General features: G+C 44.9%; 1 protein-coding gene across 4 annotated transcripts in view; it reads right to left on the bottom strand.

Moving 5' to 3' along the window:
• Window positions 1-26,642, bottom strand: part of POP7 (POP7 ribonuclease P/MRP subunit) — a 69,348-nt gene that overhangs the window by 16,527 nt on the left and 26,179 nt on the right. Inside the window, exons 1-3 of one of the 4 annotated variants that reach the window (XM_068108267.2) lie at window positions 7,358-7,412; window positions 7,091-7,238; window positions 1,329-1,438 (exon numbers count right to left, since the gene is read on the bottom strand). In XM_068108267.2, coding sequence (XP_067964368.1) covers window positions 1,329-1,438; window positions 7,091-7,238 — 258 coding nt within the window. In that variant the 5' untranslated portion in view covers window positions 7,358-7,412. Of the gene's footprint in view, window positions 1-1,328; window positions 1,439-7,090; window positions 7,239-7,339; window positions 7,413-26,642 lie in introns of those variants that run through there. The other 3 variants (XM_078768771.1, XM_078768693.1, XM_078768813.1) reach the window with 3 other exon arrangements.

Raw genomic sequence — 26,642 nt, 5'->3', positions numbered from 1 at the left:
CAGGAAGCAGTTTACTTCACCAGAGGAGCAAGGCAGCTGTAATATCCAATTCATGCGAGCTGTGGCCTGATATGCGATATTCCATTATCTGCATTCTCTCATTCATTATACCGACCCCAGCTTGAAGGTTCTTGAAGATATACTTCTTTGTATTAATCACTATCCCCATGGTTCCTTTGTTGTGCAGGCTCACAACATGAATGTAGTTTTTATAATCGCTGGAATAAAAGATATGTTGCTTCGCTGCTGGGAATACCAATCTTTGCTTGATTGCAAAAAAAAAAAAAAAAAAAAAAAAAAAAATGTTAATGGGGGAAAATTTTTTGGCGGTGTATAGCTATCGGCCTAGCTATACACTCAGAGAGCGGGGAGAGGGACATTGTTTGAGGGATATTCATCACAGCCTTTTTTAGATGCTGAATTGTGAATGATATACAACACATCTGGAGGAAGATCAACATAAAAATCATTTCTCACCCTCCACCTATTTTCTTTCTTTTGATCACACTGTCTGGGGTACCTATTAGGCACGGGCCATGGCAGGAAACAAACTCCGAGATCTCGTCGTCTCTGCCTTTGCATAAACGCGAACAAAAAACGGGGTTTTCCATTTCCTCGGCAAAGCTGCGATGGCTAATCCATGCAGCAAGAACAAAACACTATTCCTGGGAGATCCTGCGCAGGGATAACCAGCATCACAAGTTGGCGTTTGCAGTTTTGCCACATCTGCCCGTGTACCCATAAAAAGTTTTGGTTTTTTTCGCACCACAAACCTTCCCGAGAGTTCCCTGAATCCACCGTCGTTGGTTTCATTGAAATCCGTTAATCCTTTCTCAAGTTATAACATGACAGACAGACATGGCTCTTTTTATAACAGATTTAAGTACGTATTTTGCGCCGTCAGGACAGGACTTTGTCAGTTTGTGCCCTCGTCGTCATTCATCTTCGTAAGTTACCAAATAGTACTCGGCTCTAGCAGGGAAAATGGCCTTAAAATGCATGTTGTATTTTTGCATCGTCAATAAAACTGTCTGAAACTGTTATGCTGTACGCGTGGGGATGTCTTCTCTTGCGCCAATCGTCATGCTAGAAAAGTGGAGGCCGTTACTTCGTTTGCCATCAAGTTCATCCACGTTTTAGATACTTTTGCTCAGTTGTTCCGACGTGGTCTCAACTCAAACTTTATAAAGATTTCAGCACGTGAAGACAGTCAGGGAATGTAGTAAGGGATGGAAAGTGAGAGTCCCGATACATTTACCCAAAACACATTTTGTTCATGCGGTCATCGGATGGAGTTACAAAAGCAAGTCAATTTTAAGGGACGGTACCTGCACACGCAGAGCAAGGTTGATCGCACGACTCACTGCATGGCCCATCCCGTGGATTTGAACCTCTCCTTGTGCGGAGTACACCAGACGGCGACATCGTGCAAACTGGCCTAGATTGGAGAAGGAAACACGAAGGAGGAGAAGAAGATTCATTTTGATTAGGGATCGATGCATCCTGCCATCAAATATGAAAACTTGTAAAAGCAACAGAGGATAGCCTCACTGCTCGACATGTACACCAGGCAAGACAGAGTGGGTTCCATGGATGGAGTTATAACATAATATTGCAATTGCTGATCTACAGATTCATTCATTTGTGTGCAAAAGATGGCTGCTGATTGGATCGTGTTTGGGAATGCGGCTGTGCTGCTGATGCAGTGACCATCATGCATGTATGGGGAGGTATACGGAAATTGGCCAGAGTACCGGCAACAATAACCTTCTCTTTGAAAAAGAGGCATGTGATCTTCAACGTCCACCAGTGATATGGTGGCAGACGTGTCTCCACAACAACGTGCCATGTGAGGAATGGCATGCTCGGTGATGCAACACCCTGCCTATGAAGCATCAGGGTGTCAGTTTATCATTAGGCCAAGGATGAAACCTAGACTAGTCAGCTTAAAGGGGAGTGGGCTACCACTGATCACACTTGTCGGTCTTCTTCCACGATGCATTTACACTGAAAATATGCCGTCTGACTATTTTAAATGTTCACCAAGATGGCTGTCTCATGGGCATCAAATGACCCACAGTCTTTTTAAGATAGCATACAATATGTGCGCCGGTTACTTATCTAGTTCCGGCAAGTTGTGTCGACTTCTGGTGATATGTCGTGCCATTACCTAATACCAGGTGGGTTGACTCAGCGTGTCATCCTTCCAAGGTCGGCTGTCTCCCTCCTACTCCTCCTGATCCCTCCTTCTACACCGCCTCATGCCCTCTCCCTCCTTATACTCCTCCTCATGCACCCTTTCCTCCTTCGACTACTCCTCCTCCTCCTACTCCTACTCCTCCTCCTCATGCCCCTCCCCATCCCTCTTTCTATGCCTCCTCATTCCCCCTCCCTCCAAATCCTCCTCATTCCCCCTCCATCCTTCTGGTTCCTCCCTATTCCCCCTCCCTTCTTCTCCTTCCGGTTCATCTTACTATAATTCACCAAATGTCTGTCTGTCTGTCCGTCCGTCCGTTCCCAGGTACCGCAAAAACGGCTGAACCGATCGCAACTATATTTTGGGTGGGTAATCCTGGGACCCCCTGGAGCAAAATAGGCTATATTGTTTTTCCAATTTACCATTTTTCCAAACACGATGGAATAATATTTACCGATATGAACAGTGATGTGGCTTTTATTGAAATTCTACAAATAGTTTAGATTTTGCTGAGAATTATGAACCTACCGCGAATGCGGAAGTGCACAGATGACGGCAATGCGCGGGATTGAAAATATCCCAATACAACCGTCATTCAATTGTAATGTTAAATCGTTAAATGTTAATAGTGTTCATCGTTTTGTTAAAGTATCAATTGATGATTGGAATTGAGTGAATACAATTACGATTTTGAATTCGTAATTGTATTCACCCAACTGTACGGAACTTCACATCAGGATTCACATATTTGTTTATGTCACGAATGTTGGTAAAAGTTTATTTTTTATATTAATGCTATTTCATTTGTGATTGGAGTTATGCTGTTTGGAATGAAAAAAAAGAGACATTGAGTTCAAGTGAATGACGGAATACCGTGACGGTTTCTACTTTCTAAACGTGAAATTTGAGGATCGCCATATGCAGATTCGCCATTGACTGGGTATGGAACAAACGTACCCGTTTGTTTGTGAACGGGAACGTTTTTCATGGAAGTCCTTCACGAACTTGATGTCCATGTCTGACGTGCGACTGAAGGTGCTACAGTAATGTGGAATTTATTGGTTTCATCCTTTAGCATTTGCCGTTTCTGCATTGTCTGTTTGCTTCCGGCCTCCCACCCGTGCGCAGCACGGGAACCTCACCAGTGATCAAAATATGACATTCAATTAAAATTGTTGTTTCTCGATCATAAACTCACGTTTGTGGACAGACCTGGACAAAGTGAACCATTTGCTTTTCTCTCCATATGAACACGGGTAACAATTTTATTTATATAGCAGCGTTTGCCAGTTGATACAAGGCATTATAGCAAAGACGTGCTGCTTGATGGCACGACCTTGCTTGATGCTCAGCATTTACAGGATAGAGCAAGGATACATTCCATGGGTTAGCAACCTCCTTGAAAATGTCTCATTGATTGCCCTACTGAGTGCAGAGAGAATAGCAACATCATCGCTGGTACCCAGAGTGCCCTGGGACGTGACCTTACTTCCCAAAAGTTTACTGCCTGTGTTTGTCTGAAGTCGTGTGATGCTATTTGTATATGTATGTGTGTGTCTGCACAATTTGTGTGGCAGCTCCTCCACAAACGAGCCTTAGACCCTGAAAAAAATAAAAACTGTCATTGAGACCAAAGGTGTACCGACTTTGAAATTACATTTGATTTAGTAGACACGTAGATTTGACCATGGATTTGGGATAGCCCGGTTTACTTCTCCAAGGTCTCTCAGACAGCAACACCAAACAGGTTTTTACACATATGCTTTGACATATTCTGTGACACACACAAACACGGTGGCTACATGCTTCCTGGCTCACATTGCTTGCTAATATAAAACTTATATTAATAGTTACAAACCTACTTTGAATGAAGTTTCATTTTTCCAAAGAAGGAAAACAGATAAGTGCAGTACCACAAGATGGGTCACTCAGCACAGATCTGACTTATCCTCCTCCTCCTCACCCTCCCTCCTCTTCGCTTCTTCTCACCTCTCAAACCCGACAACACCTCCCCCTTCTCCCTCTACCTCCTCCACCACCTACCCATCCCTCTACCTCCTCCCCCTACGCATCCCTCTACCTCCCCATGCCCCCTACCCCCTCCATCACCTACCCATCCCTCTGCCCCCTCCCCATCTCTCCTCTTTCTCCCCATCTCCTCTTCCTCCTCCCCATCTCTTCCTCCTCCTCCCCATCTCCCCTCTTCCTCCCCATCTCCCCTCTTCCTCCTCCCCATCACCCCTCTTCCTCCTCCCCATCTCTCCTCTTCCTCCTCCTCCCCATCTCGATTCTTCCTCCTCACCTCTCCTCCTCTTCCTCCTCCTCCCCTCTTCCTCCTCCCCACCTCTCCTCTTCCTCCTCCTCACCTCTCCTCTTCCTCCTCCTCCTCCTCCCCACCTCTCCTCTTCCTCCTCCTCACCTCTCCTCTTCCTCCTCCTCCACCCCACCTCTCCTCTTCCTCCTCCTCCCCACCTCTCCTCTTCCTCCTCCTCCTCCCCATCTTCCTCCTCCTCCCCATCTCCCTCCTCCTCCCCATCTCCCCTCTTCCTCCTCCTCCCCATCTCCCCTCTTCCTCCCCATCTCCCCTCTTCCTCCCCATCTCCTCTTCCTCCCCATCTCTCCTCTTCCTCCTCCCCATCTCTCCTCTTCCTCCTCCTCCCCATCTCTCCTCTTCCTCCTCCTCCCCATCTCTCCTCTTCCTCCTCCTCCCCATCTCTCCTCTTCCTCCTCCCCCCCATCTCTCCTCTTCCTCCTCCTCCCCATCTCTCCTCTTCCTCCTCCTCCCCATCTCTCCTCTTCCTCCTCCTCCCCATCTCTCCTCTTCCTCCTCCTCCTCCCCACCTCTCCTCTTCCTCCCCTCCTCATCCTCCTCACCTCTCCCTCCTCCTCCCCACCTCTCCTCTTCCTCCTCCCCACCTCTCCTCTTCCTCCTCCTCCCCACCTCTCCTCTTCCTCCTCCTCCCCACCTCTCCTCTTCTCTTCCTCCTCCTCCCCACCTCTCCTCTTCCTCCCCACCTCTCCTCTTCCTCCTCCTCCCCACCTCTCCTCTTCCCCCTCCTCCCCACCTCTTCCTCCCTCCTCCCCACCTCTCCTCCTCCCCACCTCTCCTCTTCCTCCTCCCCACCTCTCCTCTTCCTCCTCCTCCCCACCTCTCCTCTTCCTCTTCCTCCCCATCTCTCCTCTTCCTCCTCCTCCTCCCCATCTCTCCTCTTCCTCCTCCTCCCCATCTCTCCTCTTCCTCCTCCTCCCCATCTCCCCTCTTCCTCCCCATCTCCTCTTCCTCCCCATCTCTCCTCTTCCTCCTCCTCCTCCCCATCTCTCCTCTTCCTCCTCCTCCCCATCTCTCCTCTTCCTCCTCCTCCCCATCTCTCCTCTTCCTCCTCCTCCCCATCTCTCCTCTTCCTCCTCCTCCCCATCTCTCCTCTTCCTCCTCCTCCCCATCTCTCCTCTTCCTCCTCCTCCCCATCTCTCCTCTTCCTCCCCATCTCTCCTCTTCCTCCTCCTCCCCATCTCTCCTCTTCCTCCTTCTCCTCCCCACCTCTCCTCTTCCTCCCCTCCTCATCCTCCTCACCTCTCCCTCCTCCTCCCCACCTCTCCTCTTCCTCCTCCTCCCCCCCTCCTCCTCCTCCCCCCCACCTCTCCTCTTCCTCCTCCCCACCTCTCCTCTTCCTCCCCACCTCTCCTCTTCCTCCCCACCTCTCCTCTTCCTCCCCACCTCTCCTCTTCCTCCTCCCCACCACCTCTCTTCCTCCTCCTCCCCACCTCTCCTCTTCCTCCTCCTCCCCACCTCTCCTCTTCCTCCCCACCTCTCCTCGTCTTCCCCACCTCTCCTCCTACTCCTCCTCCCCATCTCCCCTCTTCCTCCTCCTCCCCATCTCCCCTCTTCCTCCCCATCTCCCCTCTTCCTCCTCCTCCCCATCTCCCCTCTTCCTCCTCCCCATCACCCCTCTTCCTCCTCCCCATCACCCCTCTTCCTCCTCCCCAGATGTCCTCTTCCTCCTCCTCCCCATCTCCCCTCTTCCTCCTCCGCCCCACCTCTCTTCCTCCTCCTCCGCCCCACCTCTCCTCTTCCTCCTCCTCCTCCCCACCTCTCCTCTTCCCCACCTCTCCTCTTCCTCCTCCCCACCACCTCTCCTCTTCCTCCTCCTCCCCACCTCTCCTCTTCCTCCTCCTCCCCACCTCTCCTCTTCCTCCTCCTCCCCACCTCTCCTCTTCCTCCCCACCTCTCCTCGTCTTCCCCACCTCTCCTCCTACTCCTCCCCATCTCCCCTCTTCCTCCTCCTCCCCATCTCCCCTCTTCCTCCCCATCTCCCCTCTTCCTCCTCCCCATCACCCCTCTTCCTCCTCCCCATCACCCCTCTTCCTCCTCCCCATATCTCCTCTTCCTCCTCCTCCCCACCTCTCCTCTTCCTCCTCCGCCCCACCTCTCCTCCTCCGCCCCACCTCTCCTCTTCTACCTCCACCTCACCTCTCCTCTTCTACCTCCTCCTCCTCCGCCCCACCTCTCCTCTTCCTCGTCCTCCTCCGCCCCACCTCCTCTTCCTCCTCCGCCCCACCTCCTCTTCCTCCTCCGCCCCACCTCCTCTTCCTCCTCCGCCCCACCTCTCCTCTTCCTCGTCCTCCGCTCCGCCCCACCTCCTCTTCCTCCTCCTCCTCCCCAACTCGCCTCTTCCGCCTCTTCCTCCTACACCTCTTCCTCCTCCTCAAGTCAAACAATTTTTTTTTCAATTTTTTGTAATCACTATAAATACAATCGACCAATTCTCTAACAAAATAACTTCAATGAGGGATTTCCACCACCAATTGCTAGATGCTTTGCACGTCTGAGTAAGAAAGATCTCAGGCTCAGGCTGACAAAGAGCAGACATTGAGGTAGCAAAGACCAAGTGTTACCGCGAAAGTCTGAGCGAGTGGTGAGGTAGACGTCACTCTGGGACCGTGGGAGACGCTGGGGTGGCCGACGGCGCCTGGTGACGTCAGGAATCCAAGGCCCATCACGGGGCGTCCTCTCCGACTGGACTCGCTCCGTTTCCGGACTCATCTGCGGGACAAACGGACACGCGTCACTTCCATTCAGCTACTACGTACCTGAATAAAGCCAACGTGTACGACACGGACTGTGAACAGCAATGGAACCGGTACAATCACTAATCAGCCCACCGCATGATGCACATGCTCAAAATGCCTTCTTTCGTTGTTACCTTGACTCTACATCAGAAGTAATATTTATTATAACGTCTATTCATGAAATACTACGAAAGTAAAAAAAAAAAAAACAGGATTTTTTAAATAATAGTATTTCAGTATTTCATGCATTCGAGAAGAGACCAGTCGATAAAACGGAACGCCTTACCAATACACCGCTCACAAATTTAATGCCGCTTAAATTATGGGGAAAGCAAGTAAACGTAAGATAAACAATTGGACAAAATCTATACACTAAATATCAATTGCAGTTTTAATTCGTGATGTTAAATTACACAAGTCGTGCACACTGTAATCTAATACGGTAGCTACTAAAGACTAAAATAATACAATAGTGTGGTAATAAATGTTGCATTTCATTAATTAATGGCAAGACAAGTCTCCTCAAATTCCATTAACTTCGTCGTTTTTCACTGGATCGCGATGTGATATCGGATTTTAAAACATTTTCGGATGCTGCCCTGACTGAAGGAACGGTGTGAAAATGGGAATGAGTAAGGATTTTTTTGCGAGGGGTGAATGAATATTTTCCACTGAGAAGGATTAAATAATGACATAAGGCGAAGGATGATATTAATTATTAACTAATCAATTATTGTAGCGGTTACCGGACACAATTCTCTTGTACCGGCCGGTGACGTAGTCAGTGGGCGGTCACTCGAATTGCATACCACGCCCCGTTGAGAGGCGTGGCTTACTGTTTGAATTTGAAATACTAGGGCATGCCCGTACTATATCTATATCTAAAATTATATCCCCCCCCTCTATTTACATGAAATGGTTTGGTCCAAAGCGAACGGCTTGCGAGTACGGTGACAATCCCCCCCCCCTCTATTTACATGAAATGGTTTGGTCCAAAGCGAACGGCTTGCGGAGTTTGGTAAAGAAATCGCCATAGCATGCACAAACGCGCAGGAAAGCGAAAGAATCGCAAATTAGTTTTAATTAGTTTTAAAACATAGTTTAACGCCAACATAGCGGCAACATAGTTTGCCAACGTGAAATAAATGAATACACTCTCAAATGTGCCGTCCGAGGCAGAGTCTGTTCGGCACGTTCGGCACACGTGATAGCTCGCTGCTCTCTGATTGGTTGAATCGTTTTTTGGACATAGCTCGGTAACTACTTGTCCGATTAATATGAAACCTTGAAAAGGCACATCCTCGGGTCCCCAGCAATATACCTGGGAAGTTTAAAGTATATCGGACCCGTGGTTGTCGAGAAACAGCGGTCACAGACATACATACATACATACATACATACATACATACATACATACATACACACAGAGATTACTGGAATTATAGATAGACTAGGGCATGCCCGTACGTGGGTGCCCGTTCCTTGCCAAAAAAAAAAAAAAACGCTACCCGTACGCTCTACCCCGCCCGTACGCCCGTACGCCCGTAAACAAAAAAAACAACGCTCTTCGCTTCCGCCCTTCGCTCTGACTGAATTGGGAGAAATAATGCGCATAAGAAATCGAGAAATTATTATTTTCTCCGGAAGAAATCGAATTACGAACCGTAATGGCGCACGCGCTCGGCTCGGCTCGTTCTGTGATTGGCTGCCGGAAGTGAAGTCTTCACTGTCCGGAAGGTCGCAAATCGCAGTTACGATGAATCGCAAATTAGTTTTAATTAGTTTTAAAACATAGTTTAACGCCAACATAGTTTGCCAACGTGAAATAAATGAATACGCTCTCAAATGTGCCGTCCGAGGCAGAGTCTGTTCGCCACGTTCGGCACACGTGATAGCTCGCTGCTCTCTGATTGGTTGAATCGTTTTTTGGACATAGCTCGGTAACTACTTGTCCGATTAATTTCAAACCTTGAAAAGGCACATCCTCGGGTCCCCAGCAATATACCTGGCAAGTTTAAAGTATATCGGACCCGTGGTTGTCGAGAAACAGCGGTCACAGACATACATACATACATACATACATACATACATACACACAGAGATTACTGGAATTATAGATAGATATATTGCCGCTCGGGGTAGCCATTTTTAGTGCATTCGTGCCGAGCTCGGAATAAACAGCTCTGTGAAGCTCAGCTCATTGTCGCGTCCATATTGTTGGAGTTCGACGTGGGAGCACAGCTCCACACAATGATATTAACAACGTAGGTGTATTGTTTGGCATTAAAAACGAAACAGTATATCTGGTACTTTTAGATATATAACAGCGAAGGATCATGAACGACACATTTTGAAAACGACACCATGAAATTAATGAACGGATGTTGACGTCACCACAGAGCAGTCTCTTCATTGCCAAGGGGATTGTAAACCATACTAGCACCCGACTGCAAAGCCGCAATGAGCCGGCGAAGCCAAAGCCGCAATGAGCCGGCGAAGCCAAAGCCTCTTGCCCCTATTTTACCCATCACTATGGCATCAGTAAGTTAGGTCGTTGATAGTAGGTAGGTGTAGTAGGTACCGTACCTAGTTCAAAATGACACCATTTGCATTCTGGATGAGATGAAAATTTATAAAATTTCCTTCTTGATTAATTCGGTGAATTCCATCTCAACTTCGGATATTTCCGGCCGTGAAAAACTATCCCCTACAGCCGCGAGATTTCTAAAAAAATAATTCTTCGTTAATTTTAGAATATTTGACGCCGTTTTCAGCCTCAGAAACGTGGTAATAAGCTTTTTTGAAATATTTTTTCAAATGCTCAAATCTCATTGGTTCCGGTGTTTGGTGACGATTTTCGTTGAAGATAACCAGGGGAACGAGGTTGGTCTTAAAGTATTTTAATTACAAATTAGAGGTGCATAGGATTGTGAATCAAAAAAAGATGGTGAAACAAACTCATATTGAACTTTTTCGCTATTGTTCATGCATATTTCCGCATCCGCAAGATGGCGGCCTCCATAGAGCAATTTGGTGTGTCAAAGCTTCGAAATTCTCAAGGGATCCAGCAAAATCTGGCTTTTCAACATAATACGTACACGTTCATTCACAACACCGGCTTCACCGGCTACTAGTACCCGACTGCAAAGCCGCAATGAGCAGGCGAAGCCAAAGCCCCTTGCCACTATTGTACCCATCACTATGGCATCAGTAAGTTAGGTAGTTGGTAGTAGGTAGGTGTAGTAGGTACCGTACCTGGTAAGACTTGGTAAAAGAGAAGAGCAGACAGTCCTCCCCAATACCTACATACAATAAGTCACAAGAAGCTTAAGGAAGTAACTATACGATGTGCTAGCTTAAGGCCTATTTTAAGAAATTTTAACTGGGCTTAACATACGTTTTCACAGTATGTGTGTAGTCTTCTAACTTCAGTTGCTGTCAGGACTGGTTCTCTCTGGGCACTGCGGCTTCCCCCACCAGAAGAAGTTAGCTTGCAGTAAGATCAGTGCCGACAGGTCAGACGATAGCGCCGTTTCAACGGCAATGTGTAACCACCTTTAGAGGCCATTTTCCCCGCAAGCGGGGGTTGGCCTTTTTCGGGAACTGTGGTTGTTGTTGTTTTTCGGTCCCCTTTTTGAAGCAATGTTTTACGGCCGGATGCCCTTCCTGACGCCAACCCTTTTTGCCACCTTTAACGACAAGCAGGGAATTACCAGTGAACTGGTACTCAATTTGCCGACCTCGGAAGGATGACAGGCTGAGTCAACCCCCCTGGCGTTAATTCAGCGATTGACCGGGATTCGAACCCAGGATCCTAGGATCCTAAGCCGGCACCCTAGCCGCTAGCCCAACACCAGGGTCAACGGCAATGTGTGACTGTCGTTAATCAAACTGTGTCGTTGGCGCTGATTGGCTGACCTAAGCTGATCGCTGATTGGTCAGCTCACAAAATTTCGCAAATTCATACCTAAAATGACACCATTTGCATTCTAGATGAGATTAAAATTGATAAAATTTACTTCTTGATTAATTCGGTGAATTCCGTCTCAACTTCGGATATTTCCGGCCGTGAAAAACTATCCCCTACGGCCGCAAGATTACTAAAAAATAATTCTTCGTCAATTTTAGAATATCTGACGCCATTTTCACCCTCCGAAACGCGTCATAAGCTTTTTTGAAATATTTTTTTCAAATGCTCGAATCTCATTGGTTCCGGTGTTTGGTGACGATTTTCGTTGAAGATAACCAGGCCCATGCGGGCCAAGGTTGGTCTTAAAGTATTTTAATTACAAATTAGAGGTGCATAGGATTGTGAATCAAACAAAGACGGGTGAAACAAACTCCTATTGAACTTTTTTCAATTTGTTATGCATACTTCCGCATCCGCAAGATGGCGGCCTCCATTGAGCGATTTGGTGCGTCAAAGCTTCGAAATTCTCAAGCCAAGGGATCCAGCAAAATCTGGCTTTTCAACATAATACGTACGCGTTCATTAACACCGGCTTCGCCGGCTATTATGACTTAATTATATATACTTGGACCAGGTTTGGTTCAAATCCCTTCAGCTGTTCTCAAGTATATATCACATTTTTACCTGACATGACTTTTGACCTCTTGATGGCAAAATCTAATCAGTTCATCTTTGCATCATAGCATGTATTTATTTGTACCAACTTTGGTCAAAATCCCATCACTGATTCACAAGTTAGCTCGGTAAAAGAATTTTAACCGAACGGGACCTCTAACCTTTGATCTTTTTTGACCTCGACCCTGAAATCAAATCAGTTCATCTTTGCATCATTATATATACCGTGCATTCAGAAAGTATTCAGACCCCTTCATTTTTTTCACATTTTGTTATGTTGCAGCCTTATGCTGAAATCGTTTAAATTCATTTTTCCCCTCATCAATCTACACTCAATACCTCATAATGACAAACAGAAAACAGGATTTTAGAAAGTTTTGCAAATTTATTAAAAAGAAAAAACTGAAATATCACATTGACATAGGTATTCATACCCTTTGCTGACACTTGAAATTTTGCTCAGGTGCCTCCCATTTCTCTTGATCATCTTTGAGATGTTTCTACCTTGATTGGAGTCCACCTGTGGTAAATTCAATTGATTGGACATGATTTGGAAAGGCACACACCTGTCTATATAAGGTCTCACACCTGACAATGCATATCAGAGCAAAAACCAAGCCATGAGGTCGAAGGAACTGCCTGCAGAGCTCAGATACAGGATTGTGTCGAGGCATAGATCTGGGGAAGCCTAGAAAAAAAATTCTCTACTGCATTGAAGGTTCCCAAGAACACAGTGGCTTCCATAATTCTTAAATGGAAGAAGTTTGGAACAACCAGGACTCTTCCTAGAGCTGGCCGCCCGGCCAAACTGAGCAATCGGGGGAGAAGGGCCTCGGTAAGAGAGGTGACCAAGAACCCGATGGTCACTCTGGCTGAGCTCCAGAGATCGTGTGTGGAGATGGGAGAAACTTCCAGAAGGACAACCATCACTGCAACCCTCCACCGATCTGAGCTTTATGGCAGAGTGGCCAGACGGAAGCCTCTCCTCAGTGAAAGACACATGAAAGCCCGCTTGGAGTTTGCAAAAAAGCACCGAAAGGACTCTCAGACGGTGAGAAACAAGATTCTGTGGTCTGATGAAGCCAAGATTGAACTGTTTGGCTTGGCAAGATTGAACCCCCCCCCCCCCCCTCCCTCAAAAAGGTTGCCATTGATCCATTAAAATGTCCAGTTCATCAAGATTAAAGTTGAAGATTTTCATCAAAGCTCGGGTCAATCGGATGCAAAGTGACGATTTTTCAGATTAAAATTGATGATTTTCGAAGTTTGACCTTGAATTGACCTTTTGACCTCAAAAAATAGTTGGTTTGCCAATTCAGTGAGGCACTATGCAAATGCTGTTAAATTTTCAAGTCAATCGAATGAAAATTGATGATTTTGGAAGTTTGACCTTCAGTTGATCTTTGACCTTTTGACCTCAAAAATAGTTGGTTCCCCAATTTAGTGACTCAATATACAAATGCTGTTCAATTTTCAAGTCAATCGGATGATAGAAAAATGGTGATTTTAGCAATTTGACCTCCAGATGGCCTTTGACCTTTTATCTCAAGATCAATAGGCTTTTCAATTGTGACGATCTCTACAACTTGGTGGAGTTTCATGACGATCGGTTTAGAATTGTGACCTGTATGCAAGTGACAAACAGTCAGACAAACAGACAGACAGACAGAATGAAAAATCACTCATAGAGCGATACTTGGCAAAACAGAACAAAGTAGAATCTCACTCAGTAGTGCATCCTTTTGACCTCAAAAATAATTAGTGGTTGAATTCAGTGACCTGATATGCAAATCTTCTTCAAAGTTTAAAATAATCACATGAAAATTGACAATTTTAGAAATTTGGCCTATGTTGACCTTTTGGACCATGCTGATCTCAAAAATAGTTGTTGCTTGAATTCAGCTCGCTGATATGAAAATCCCATTCAAATTCCATGTCAATCAGATGGAAATTGAGGATTTTAGAAATTTGAAATTGTTGTTGACCTTTGGCCAATGCTGATCTCAAAAATAGTTGTTGCTTGAATTCAGTTAGCTGATATGTAAATCCTTTTCAAATTTCAAGTCAATCGGATGAAAATTGAGGATTTTAGAAATTCGAAAAAAAGTGGTTGACCCTTTGGCCTATGTTGACCTTTTGGCCTACGTTGATCTCAAAAATAGTTGGTGATTGAATTCAGTTGGCTGATATGTAAATCCTATTCAAATTTCAAGTCAATCGGATGAAAATTGAGGATTTTAGAAATTCGAAAAAAAGTGGTTGACCCTTTGGCCTATGTTGACCTTTTGGCCTACGTTGATCTCAAAAATAGTTGGTGATTGAATTCAGTTGGCTGATATGTAAATCCTATTCAAATTTCAAGTAGACTAGATGGATTTCTGAGAAATGTGAATGTTAGGTGCATTTTTGTGTAAAAGTTGGGAACCTTACTTTTTAACATAATTAGAGTAGGCCGAATTCGATTAACCCAGTTCCCAAGACGAATTTTGAGTTTTTGACCTTCTAATTAGCATAAACAAAATGGCCGCCAAATTGCCATTTTTGGACAATTTCTTTGAACAAGCATTTAGATATCATGTAAAAACATGCAGCTCTTTTACTTTAACTTTACAACTTTTACCCCAAAATGCACCTAGAAGCTTACACATGGCCTTTTTTCATAAATCCGTCTAGTCTATATAATGGTTGGGGACATATTGAAAGAGACATTCAAAATGACATTGAAATTGGACACTATAAAATGGGAAATGGGTTCAATAAGACAATGTTTCATCCAACCATTTATTCTAAAATTAAATATACATGGCCATGAAGCACAAACATTCAGGAATGTCACACATGTTGTTTTGCCAAACTACATCAAATTCATACAAGGGGTCGGATCATCAATCTGTTGCTGACAGGAACACATTGATGTGCACCTCAACTCTGAATAGCGACATTTGCAGCGACGAGTCTTGCATTGCTTCTGGCATGCAGAACAAATCATTTCGAGGCAACTTTCTGGGATTGGACTCAGTGACATCAGAATAGGCTCTAGTCCTGAATCACCACGTTTCCATCCCATTTCCACAGGTGCAGGAAGGTCAGGTATGGCACAATGAGCATTTCTCCATACCATGGCTTGATAGTGTACTCGCATCAAATGGAAATGAAGGGCATCACTTGTCGGTGGCATTGCTTCTGGTTTACCAGTCATGGAGAACAACATATGTCGTGCTGAATCAACAGAGGTTGTTCTGTGCACATTATATATTCTGCAGACGAACGCTTCTGCAGATTTGATTGTCTCCTCTGTGAGTTCACCAATGCCCAAGTTCTTCAGCAGTTTATGGTGCTCTTTGAAGACTTTCCATGATGTTCGTTTGGTGTGATTTGCAAAATAGGAGATGGTGTCACACCCAGTCAATGCGTGAAATGGTAGCAGTGCTGTGGACAAACTTCTCGGTAGATTGTTTAAAACAGCATCAATTGGTACATAACGCCGTTTCTTTGATGTACCTGACATCATCCAAAGATGTTCACATTGTGCACTTGGGAAGTGGGCAATTCAAAACTCAAAAACTCAAAATTCGGCTTGGACACCGGGTTAATCGAATTCAGCATAACCTACTGATGTTAGAAAGTGAGGTTCCAAACTTTTATCCAAAAATGCACTTAGATACATGGCCTTTTTCCATAAATCCGTCTAGTCTAAGGCTGGTTAAAATTTTTTTCCTGTTTATCATCACTTGTTTTCAAAAAAGTGGGTAGGGAGGGGTTTTTTTTTTTGGTTTTTTTTCAGAGTGAAATTTTAATAGATTATTCACGCACAATATGTTTTTTTCTTAAATATATTTGATCGGACATCCATTATGAATCATGTTATGATTTCTAAACGAGTAAACCTTCGCAAGTACGCACTGATATGATTCAAATAAAGAAAATAAAGAAACCTATGTCACATTGAGTTCTGTTTACTTTTAATATTTGCTGATACATATAACAATGGTAGACCAAAACTTCGGCTTTTAAGAATAATGTCCGGTTGCCAAACATGTATCTATCAGCAGCTATTGCCATAGCATTCATACATATCGAAAGCATTATATTCATTGGTCTTCTGTTGGTTTGGCTGATCCAAGACAGTAATAACGAACTCAATGAAATTTCCAAGGGTATTGATGACATCTGCCAATGTTGAATCTCTGGCTACAAGATGGGTCATAGTCTTTTTATCTCCCACTGAGATGTTTACCACTCCATTGGTGTCCTCAATTGGTACACCTGAAAAAGAAAAATCACGATAAAATATACTTGTATATTGTCTACTGTACTGTTTACCTATCAGCCAAGCCACAAACATCAAGGTTCAAACAACAAAAATTGTGGGAAAAATATGAGCTACACACACACCACACACACACACACACACACACACACACACACACACACACACACACACACACACACACACACACACACACACACACACACACACACACACACACACCCTTTCACAACTAATAATATTGCAAGTATTCATCAGTCTCAGATCAAATTCAGTGTTTTGTACTGAAATTCTGTTTTTTCCAAGTCTGGATTTGGTTTGGAATTTTGAACCACCCGGGAATGAAAACTAGAAATACATATCTGGGATCCCAGTACAGATATATCGACAGATTTTAGTTTAGAACAGAACTGGAGTCCAACATTTCCCACCATTCTTTATGCATAAAATAAGGAAGCGCACACTCCATTTATCAGAAGCAAAACCTTGCGGTCCACGGAAATGGCGAGTGAGGGGGAAAACCCGCACAAACTAAATATTCAACAACAACAACAACGTACATTAAAACGGTTATATTTCTTACCATCAAGCGTTCCTGACACGAGCTCATAATACAGTTCGTCTAGAGTGATATTTTCTGGCACTTTGACACCAACCCAGGCCTTTAGAACACTGGACGTTCGCCGAATTTGGCAAACAACGAACGGCATTTTCTGTCAAACTGTCGCGCACATGTAACTTGGCTCAGACAGTACGCGAGCACATACAAAATTCGAACCTGTTCCACTGAGTGGGAACGGATTTTACTGACTTCGTGAGCAAAAAAAAATAAATAATTTTTAGGGGCAGACGACTTTTATGGGGCGGGCGGCGATGATAAACAGGATTTTTTTTTTAACCAGCCTAAAGTCAATCCGATGAAAATTGAGGATTTTAGAAATTTGAAAAAAAGTGGTTGACCTTTGGCCTATGCTGATCTCAAAAATAGTTGGTGGTTGAATTCAGTTCGCCGATATGTAAATCCTATTCAAATTTCAAGTCAATCGGATGAAAATTGAGGATTTCAGAAATTCGAAAAAAAGTGGTTGACATTTGACCGATGTTGACCTTTTGAGCTTTTGACCTCAAAAATATATAGGATTTTGTCGAACCACGATCTCTACCATTTGGTGAAGTTTCGTGAAGATCGGTTTAAAATTGTGATCTGTAGGCAAGTATAAGTGAGCGGACAGACAAACACACAAATCAACACTTGCAAAAAAAATTTTTTTTTGCCAAGTAACAAACACACACAGACAAACACACAAACAAACACACACACACACAAACCGGAGTGATGAACATACTTACAAAAAAAATAAAAGAATTGCCAAGTAATAACAAACGCAACAGACCAACATACTTGAAAAATCTTCAAATTTACAAATAATAAACACCCACATTCAGATCGGTTGAGTTATTGTGCTTTGTGCGTTTTCATGGCCAAATAATAGAATATGGATCAACCTTGCGCACGTCGATACATTGGACACTGTCTCGGGAACGATATTATAACAATACACGTTATAGACAACACAGACCCAAATTGTTGAATTCAACAAGGTCCAGAAGCAAAACAAACTTTCCAACCTTTTTATATCCAGACTTCATGAATTATCTTTTGACTACAAAAAGTATTTACACCCTGAAAGATATGACGTCATGGAAAACTTTGGATGTTTCCAACTAGTTGAAGTCTGGGACTCTACGTGGATCAGTTCTCGTGAAGAATGGTGATTACGTGTTTTCAACAAAGGTAGGCTTATAATACACCAATGATACGGACTCGTGTTGGCAGAGCAGGTAATCATGATGTTACAACATCATCCTTATCTGCTCTGACATCGCTGTCAATACTCTGGGATGCTTACGGCCCCAAAACTTTATCTTCTTTTGTCACTTCGAATAAATAAAAGGAACTAAACAAATAATGCCAGCAGACCAGACAGCCAGCTTAACGTGCATCCGTGGGCACAGACTAGACGGATTAAAGGTGAGTGTGTATTATTACCTTTGGACAATCCTCCAAGCCCTTACCGCATCGGACTAAATAAAAAAAACAGGGGCAGTACCCCTGGCGCTCACCTGGTAGAACAAACAGTATACTGCACCGACTAAACGTATTTGAAACCAATTTCAATGGTTGCTAGAAGACAGGGCAGCATGTAGAATCATACTAACATAATCATAAGACTTTAAGCAAACAAAGAAAAAAAATACCTATTTTGGGGAGCAACCCCCCTACCCCACCCGCATATCCTCCTAAGACCCCAATTTTTCTAACTAGTGAGATACCCATGCTTCGGGAGACCAGAAGCAAACAGGCAATGCAGAAACGAGGCGAATGCTAAAGCATGAAACGAATAAATTCCATATTCTTGTAGCACCCTCAGACGCACGTCAGACATGGACAGCAGGTTCGTGAAGGACTTCCATGAAAAACGTACCCGTTCACAAACAAACGGGTACGTTCACGTATAGAAACATCGGTCGTGGGTCCGTGGCGAATCTGCATATGGCGATCCGCGAAGATCACGTTTAGAAAGCAGAAACCATCACGGCATGTCGTCATTTACTTGAACTCTATATCCCTTTTTTCATTCCAAACAACATAACTCCAATCACAAATTAATCACAAAATAAACTTTTAACAACATTGTTAATGTTTCCTTCATTGTAAAAACGACCAAGTCAACAGTTAAAAGGATTTTGAGCCGATAGGTGTTACGGCCTTGGCAAGATAGATAGAGACAGCGATCTGTTGGCTTATACACCACCCAAATAGCTATGTGGAATTCTCTCATGTAGAGATTAAACTCACGTCATTTGAACTTTGGCCGAGGTCATTATTTTCACGAGCCTCGTTTCAGTATACAAAAAAAAAAAGAAAAAAAAAAGATGTTTATATACGAATCAAAAATAAGATAATTGGTTTTGGGTTGTCCTTTCCGCATATCTCGTGGGATTGTGAGTTGGAGAGATGACCATGATGGCGGGGAGGGGGTTGGCATTCTCTCAAGCAGGGATTCAACCCATGTTCTTATAAAAGGTCTTTGTCCGAGGTCACCGAGTCCGATCGGTGCAGCCGTTTGTGCGGCACCTGGGAAAATAACATTAGCCGAGAGTCCAACCCTGAAAATGCTGGAGGCCAAAGCTGAAATTGGAAAAACAATTATACCTATTTTACTCCAGGAGATCACAGGATTACCCACCCAAAATATTGTTGCGATCGGTTCAGCCGTTTTTGCGGTACCTTCGAACGGACGGACAGACTTTTGGTGAGTTATAGTAAGATGCCTTGAACAAACATTGGTACATCATGGGTGATTAAGTTTGTGGTGAAGTTTCATCTGAATTGCATGTGTAGTTTCTGAGAAGAAAGCAAATACCTATTTTGGGGGGCAATCCCCATAGACCTCCAAAGGGGGAGATTTTAAAAATGCTGTGAGCAAACTTTGGTACAGCATGGGTGGTGAAGTTTGTGGCCAAGTTTCATCAAAATTGTGTGTGTAGTTTCAGAAAAGAAAGCAAATTTCTATTTTGGGGGGCTACCCCCCATAGACCGCCTTCGACCCCAATTTTTTTAATGCTGTGAACAAACTTTAGTCACAACACAACAAATATCAATTGTGCCAAATTTGGTTGCAATCCCATCAGCAGTTTTGGAGAAGAAGTTTCAAGTGTTTACGGACTGACGGACGGACGGACGAACTGATGGACGGATGGACTGACGGACTGATGGACAACGCGCCATCGCATAAGCTCCCCTGAACTTCGTTCTAGGTGAGCTAAAAATATAAAACAAACTTCCCTGTTTCTTAAAATACATCGTTTTGTTGAAAAAAAAAGGTTGACTTTTATTATTAAAAAGGGGTTTCTGTTGTGTGTGTGTGTGTGTGTGTATGTGTGTGTGTGTGTGTGTGTGTGTGTGTGTGTGTGTGTATGCATATGTATGTATGTATGTGTGTATGTATAAGTGGATTAAGCAAATAAACAATAATTGTCGCTCCTGGCCAATAAAAGAAATCAGTAGGAGTAACAGCTTGTTCGGCTATCCATTCCTTGGAAAGATTTTAATTACCAGGAACTCGACAACTGGTGTCAGGAGTGGGATTCGAACCTAGCAGACACTGTGTCCAGGGGTTGCGAATTCGATACCCGCTGGGTGAAAATTGCACCCACCATTTGGAATTCAAAAATTATCATAGTACTGGGGTGTCAAATTTTGTTGCAGTAATTGGTGTATGAAGCGCAACATTGCGTTTTCGAAAAATGTACAAAAAAATTAAAATCCTGAGGTAAAAATGTACAAATCTCCCATACGCGGGAGAACTGCTTTCTCACCATGGATGGCAGAAGCGAGTTTGATGGCCGAGCAGGTTGGGAAGCCTGAAGACTATGGAAGTGAGCTGGAGATAGGGGGACTGGAGGCTAGGAGTGAAACCTCCCCCTCGTCCCGAGCATAAGCCCATACCCCTCTCCTACGAAGGAGCTGGGAACAATGGGAACAGACCCGTGGATTTCCAGGCCATACATTTTATGGGACGATTGAAAAATGAAATGATGGGAATGAAAAGGTAATTAGGGAGAGATATGAAGAGAATGAGTGACAAAATGAGGGAAATAAAAGAGGATGTTCATAAAAATGGGAAACAGATGGGAGAAATGAATGCAAAAATTTATGGGTTGAAGGGAGAATTGGATGAACAAATGGATGGATTGAAGGGAAAGATAGAGGGAATGAATGAACAAGTGAATGAAATAAGGGTGAGGAATGAACATTTGGAGGGAAAAATAGAAGAAATAACACAACAACTGGGGGAACGAATTGATAACATCGAGGGGGAGTGCAGAATCAAATTATGGACAGACTGGGTGAATTTGAAGTCAAATTAGAGACGAAATTCGGGAAAATGGAAAAGTCCATGGGGTTAGAAGTTGAGCTTAAAGGGGAGGAATTAACATTAAAAAATAGAGGGCACGACCCAGGCTGTCCAAATGGGGGAAAAGTTGGAAGAGAGGATAGGGGCCACTAATATCAGAATTGATAAAGTCAATGAAGATCTGGAACGTTATCGGGCTTGTGTGGATGCCACAATGCACCAGCAGGGGGAGAAATTTGAATTTTTGTGCAGGTTTGGTGTGCATGTTGTTCAGGTGTTGTATGTGTGGGGGTGCTTGTTGTTCTGGTGTTGTATCTGTGGCGGTGCATGTTGTTCTGGTGTTGTATGTTTGGGGGTGCATGTTGTTCTGGTGTTGTATCTGTGGCGGTGCATGTTGTTCTGGTGTTGTATGTTTGGGGGTGCATGTTGTTGTGGTGTTGTATGTTTGGGGTGCATGTTGTTCTGGTGTTGTATGTTTGGGGATGCATATTGTTGTGGTGTTGTATGTGTGGGGGTGGGTGTTGTTGTGGTGTTGCATGTTTTGGGATGCATGTTGTTCTGGGGTTGTATCTGTGGCAGTGCATGTTGTTCTGGTGTTGTATGTTTGGGGGTGCATGTTGTTCTGGTGTTGTATGTGTGGGGGTGCATGTGGTTCTGGTGTTGTATGTGTAGTGGTGCATGTTGTTCTGGTGTTGTATGTGTGGGGGTGCATGTTATTCTTGTGTTGTATGTGTGGGGGTGCATGTTGTTCTGGTGTTGTATGTGTGGAGGTGCATGTTGTTCTGGTGTTGTATGTGTGGGGGTGCATGTTGTTCTGGTGTTGTATGTGTGGGGGTGCATGTTGATTCTGGTGTTGTATGTGTGGAGGTGCATGTTATTCTGGTGTTGTATGTGTGGGGGTGCATGTTGTTCTGGTGTTGTATGTGTGGAGGTGCATGTTCTGGTGTTATGTGTGGGGGTGCATGTTGTTCTGGTGTTGTATGTGTGGGGGTGCATGTTGTTCTGGTGTTGTATGTGTAGGGGTGTGTGTTGTTCTGGTGTTGTATCTGTGGTGGTGCATGTTGTTCTGGTGATGTTTGTGTGGGGATTTGTGTTGTTCTGGTGTTGTATGTGTAGGAGTGCATGTTGTTCTGGTGTTGTATGTGTAGGGGTGCATTTTGTTCTGGTGTTGTATGTGTAGTGGTGCGTGTTGTTCCGGTGTTGTATGTGTGGGGATGCATGTCATTCTGGTGTTGTATGTGTGGGGGTGCATGTTGTTCTGGTGTAGTATGTGTGGGGGTGCATGGTATTCTGGTGTTGTATGTGTGGGGGTGCATGTTGTTCTGGTGTTGTATGTGTGGAGATGCATGTTGTTTTGGTGTTGTATGTGTGGGGGTGCATGTTGTTCTGGTGTTGTATGTGTGGGGGTGCATGTTGTTCTGGTGTTATATGTGTAGGGGTGTGTGTTGTTCTGGTGTTGTATGTGTAGGGGTGTGTGTTGTTCTGGTGTTGTATGTGCAGTGGTGCATGTTGTTCTGGTGTTGTATGTGTAGGAGTGCATTTTGTTCTGGTGTTGTATGTGGCGTGGTGCGTGTTGTTCTGGTGTTGTATGTGTGGGGATTTGTGTTGTTCTGGTGTTGTATGTGTAGTGGTGCGTGTTGTTCTGGTGTTGTATGTGTGGGGGTGCGAGTTGTTCTGGTGTTGTATGTGTGGTGATGCATGTTGTTCTGGTGTTGTATGTGCAGGGTGCATGTTGTTCTGTTGTTGTATGTGTGGGGGTGCATGTTGTTCTGGTGTTGTATGTGTAGTGGTGCGTGTTGTTCTGGTGTTGTCTGTGTGGCGGTGCGTGTTATTCTGGTGTTGTATGTGTGGGGGTGCATGTTGTTCTGGTGTTGTATGTGTGGGGGTGCATGTTGTTCCGGTGTTGTATGTGTGGGGATGCATGTCATTCTGGTGTTGTATGTGTGGGGGTGCGTGTTGTTCTGGTGTTGTATGTGTGGGGGTGCATGTTATTCTGGTGTTGTATGTGTGGGGGTGCATGTTGGTCTGGTGTTGTATGTGTGGAGGTGCATGCTGTTCTGGTGTTGTATGTGTGGGGGGTGCATGTTGTTCTGGTGTTGTATGTGTGGGGGTGCATGTTGTTCTGGTGTTGTATGTGTAGGGGTGTGTGTTGTTCTGGTGTAGTATGTGTATTGGTGCATGTTGTTCTGGTGTTGTATGTGTAGGGATGCATTTTGTTCTGGTGTTGTATGTGTCGTGGTGCGTGTTGTTCTGGTGTTGTATGTGTGGGGGTGCGTGTTGTTCTGGTGTTGTATGTGTGGGGGTGCGAGTTGTTCTGGTGTTGTATGTGTGGTGATGCGTGTTGTTCTGCTGTTGTATGTGTAGGGTGCATGTTGTTCTGTTGTTGTATGTGTGGGGGTGCATGTTGTTCTGGTGTTGTATGTGTGGCGGTGCGTGTTGTTCTGGTGTTGTATGTGTGGGGTGCGTGTTGTTCTGGTATTGTATGTGTAGGGGTGCATGTTGTTCTGGTGTTGTATGTGTGGGGGTGCTTGTTGTACTGGTGTTGTATGTGTGGGGGTGCGTGTTGTTCTGGTGTTGTATGTGTGGGGGTGCATGTTGTTCTGGTGTTGTATGTGTGGGGGTGCATGTTGTTCTGGTGTTGTATGTGTGGGGGTGCGTGTTGTTCTGTCTGATGTTGTATGTGTGGGGATGCGTGTTGTTCTGGTGTTGTATTTGTGGGGATGCGTGTTGTTCTGGTGTTGTTTGTGTGGGGATGCTTGTTGTTCTGGTGTTGTTTGTGTGGGGGTGCATGTCGTTCTGGTGTTGTGTGTATGGGGGTGCATGTTGTTCTGGTGTTGTATGTGTGGGGGTGCATGTTGTTCTGTTTGATGTTGTATGTGAGGGGATGCGTGTTGTTCTGGTGTTGTATGTGTGGGGGTGCGTGTTGTTCTGGTGTTGTATGTGTGGCGGTGCATGTTGTTCTGGTGTTGTATGTGTGGGGGTGCATGTGTGGGGGTGCATGCTGTTCTGGTGTTGTATGTGTGGGGGTGCATGTTGTTCTGGTGTTGTATGTGTGGGGGTGCATGTTGTTCTGTCTGATGTTGTATGTGTGGGGATGCGTGTCGTTCTGGTGTTGTTTGTGTGGGGATGCGTGTTGTTCTGATGTTGTATGTGTGGGGATGCGTGTTGTTCTGGTGTTGTTTGTGTGGGGATGCATGTTGTTCTGATGTTGTATGTGTGGGGGTGCGTGTTGTTCTGGTGCTGTATGTGTGAGGGTGCATGTTGTTCTGTCTGATGTTGTATGTGTGGGGATGCGTGTTGTTCTGGTGTTGTTTGTGTGGGGATGCGTGTTGTTCTGATGTTGTATGTGTGGGGATGCGTGTTGTTCTGATGTTGTATGTGTGGGGGTGCGTGTTGTTCTGGTGTTGTATGTGTGGGGGTGCATGTTGTTCTGTCTGATGTTGTATGTGTGGGGATGCGTGTTGTTCTGGTGTTGTTTGTGTGGGGATGCGTGTTGTTCTGGTGTTGTATGTGTGGGGATGCGTGTTGTTCTGGTGTTGTTTGAGTGGGGATGCGTGTTGTTCTGGTGTTGTATGTGTGGGGGTGCATGTTGTTCTGTCTGATGTTGTATGTGTGGGGATGCGTGTTGTTCTGGTGTTGTTTGTGTGGGGATGCGTGTTGTTCTGATGTTGTATGTGTGGGGATGCGTGTTGTTCTGGTGTTGTTTGAGTGGGGATGCATGTTGTTCTGATGTTGTATGTGTGGGGATGCGTGTTGTTCTGGTGTTGTTTGTGTGGGGATGCGTGTTGTTCTGGTGTTGTATGTGTGGGGATGCGTGTTGTTCTGGTGTTGTTTGTGTGGGGATGCGTGTTGTTCTGATGTTGTATGTGTGGGGATGCGTGTTGTTCTGGTGTTGTTTGTGTGGGGATGCGTGTTGTTCTGGTGTTGTTTGTGTGGGGATGCGTGGTGTTCTGGTGTTGTTTGTGTGGGGATGCGTGTTGTTCTGGTGTTGTATGTGTGGGGATCCGTGTTGTTCTGCATCCATTTCCTGCAGCACACAGAACACGCTCTGCACCATTCGTCTATTCCCTGCCTTCACCTTCAACGCAGAGCCTCGCCCTCCCACCCGAACCTCATAAGTAAACTCCCAAAACCGCCTCAAACCGGCCTTGTGCCATGTGGCTTGCATCAGGTGGCACAACCATCATAATTAGTGGTGACACATCACATTTCATGCATCCTTCACCTCTCACCCTTGCAAACCTTTGCCTTGAATCCTGATCACTGCAACTTCCACCATCCATTCACCTTGTACAGGTTGCACATTTCCCACCAAAACCTGCACTGAGTTCGCACTGCGGAGGTTCCATCACTGGGTGCATTCGCGGCAGGGATAGAGGAACCATATGCATTGTCAGACATTGGGGGGGCGGGAGGGGGGAAAGGGGGGGGGGGGGGTCCTTGGCCTCGTTATAATGTTTGATTTTTGAAAAACCTCTTTTCACTCATAATGCAGAAACGCAGACTCATAATTCTCCAAACGGTTATGGCATGATCTTGTGGGCATCTGCCTTGAGGGCTCGGACGATGTGGCTTTGTATGACATGTCCTTAGCATTCGGGCCATGGTACATTTGTACATGTCAAAGAAGGATTGTCAAAGTTTGACAAGCTTTGTTTGAAAGTGTACTCGGATTTTGGGGCCGAAATACATGCTTTTAGTTCTGTTTTCATGATTTATTTAACCTTTTTATTTAGAAAATGCATCTTCCAACAAACACGATCCTCGGGAGCCAGAAATGCGTCTGTGGCTGCCATCCTTTCCCCAGGGGGTGGCCTAATAATGCTGCCAGGAAAAAAGAAAGTCGGAAGAAATTGAGTTTTAGAAGCATTAGCTTAACTTGATTATATTTGCCTCACCGAGAAATCCTGTTAAAATCTGAACTTATAGAGGTGGTCGGGATAAAGCGAGATGTACATCCAGCAAGAGACGATGGAGCAGATGTGAATAATGTAGAGGAGTGCAATGTTGAGTCATCAGCAGACAAATGCATTTGGTTGTTTGGAGAAGAAAGAAGATCATTGACAACTAGAACGGGACCTCCGCCTGCTTGGCCATATCACTCAATGGTGAAGAATCACTTAAAATTTCTACCAGCTGGATCCGGATCTTCACCAAAATTGAATCATTTCGTCCGTGTCAAATACGCTACATCTTTGCGAAATTTCGTCCGAATCCGTCCACAAATATTTGAGATATTTTGTTCACAAACGGACAGACAAACAGACAGACAGGGGTGAAAACATAACTTCCATCCACCTTTGGTGGCGGAGGTAAAAAGAAGGAAGAGTGTAGACACAGGACAGAACCATGAGGGACACAGACATGTTAGAGATACTTTCGGCTGAAGACCAGAATCACCTGTTGGTGAAAGTAGAGGACAGGTTGACGCACTTCTGGCTAAAGACCACAATCACCTGTTGGTGAAAGTAGAGGAGAGGTCGACGCACTTCTGGCTAAAGACCAGAATCACCTGTTGGTGAAAGTAGAGGAGAGGTTGACGCACTTCTGGCTAAAGACCAGAATCTCCTGTTGGTGAAAGTAGAGGAGAGGTTGACGCAC

Source organism: Myxine glutinosa, chromosome 1, assembly GCF_964187855.1.
Source record: "Myxine glutinosa chromosome 1, kmMyxGlut1.1, whole genome shotgun sequence".
In the NCBI taxonomy this organism is placed as follows: Eukaryota; Metazoa; Chordata; class Myxini; order Myxiniformes; family Myxinidae; genus Myxine; species Myxine glutinosa.
The sequence above is the reverse complement of the archived record's forward strand: the minus strand, read 5'-3'. Positions and strand labels throughout refer to the sequence as shown.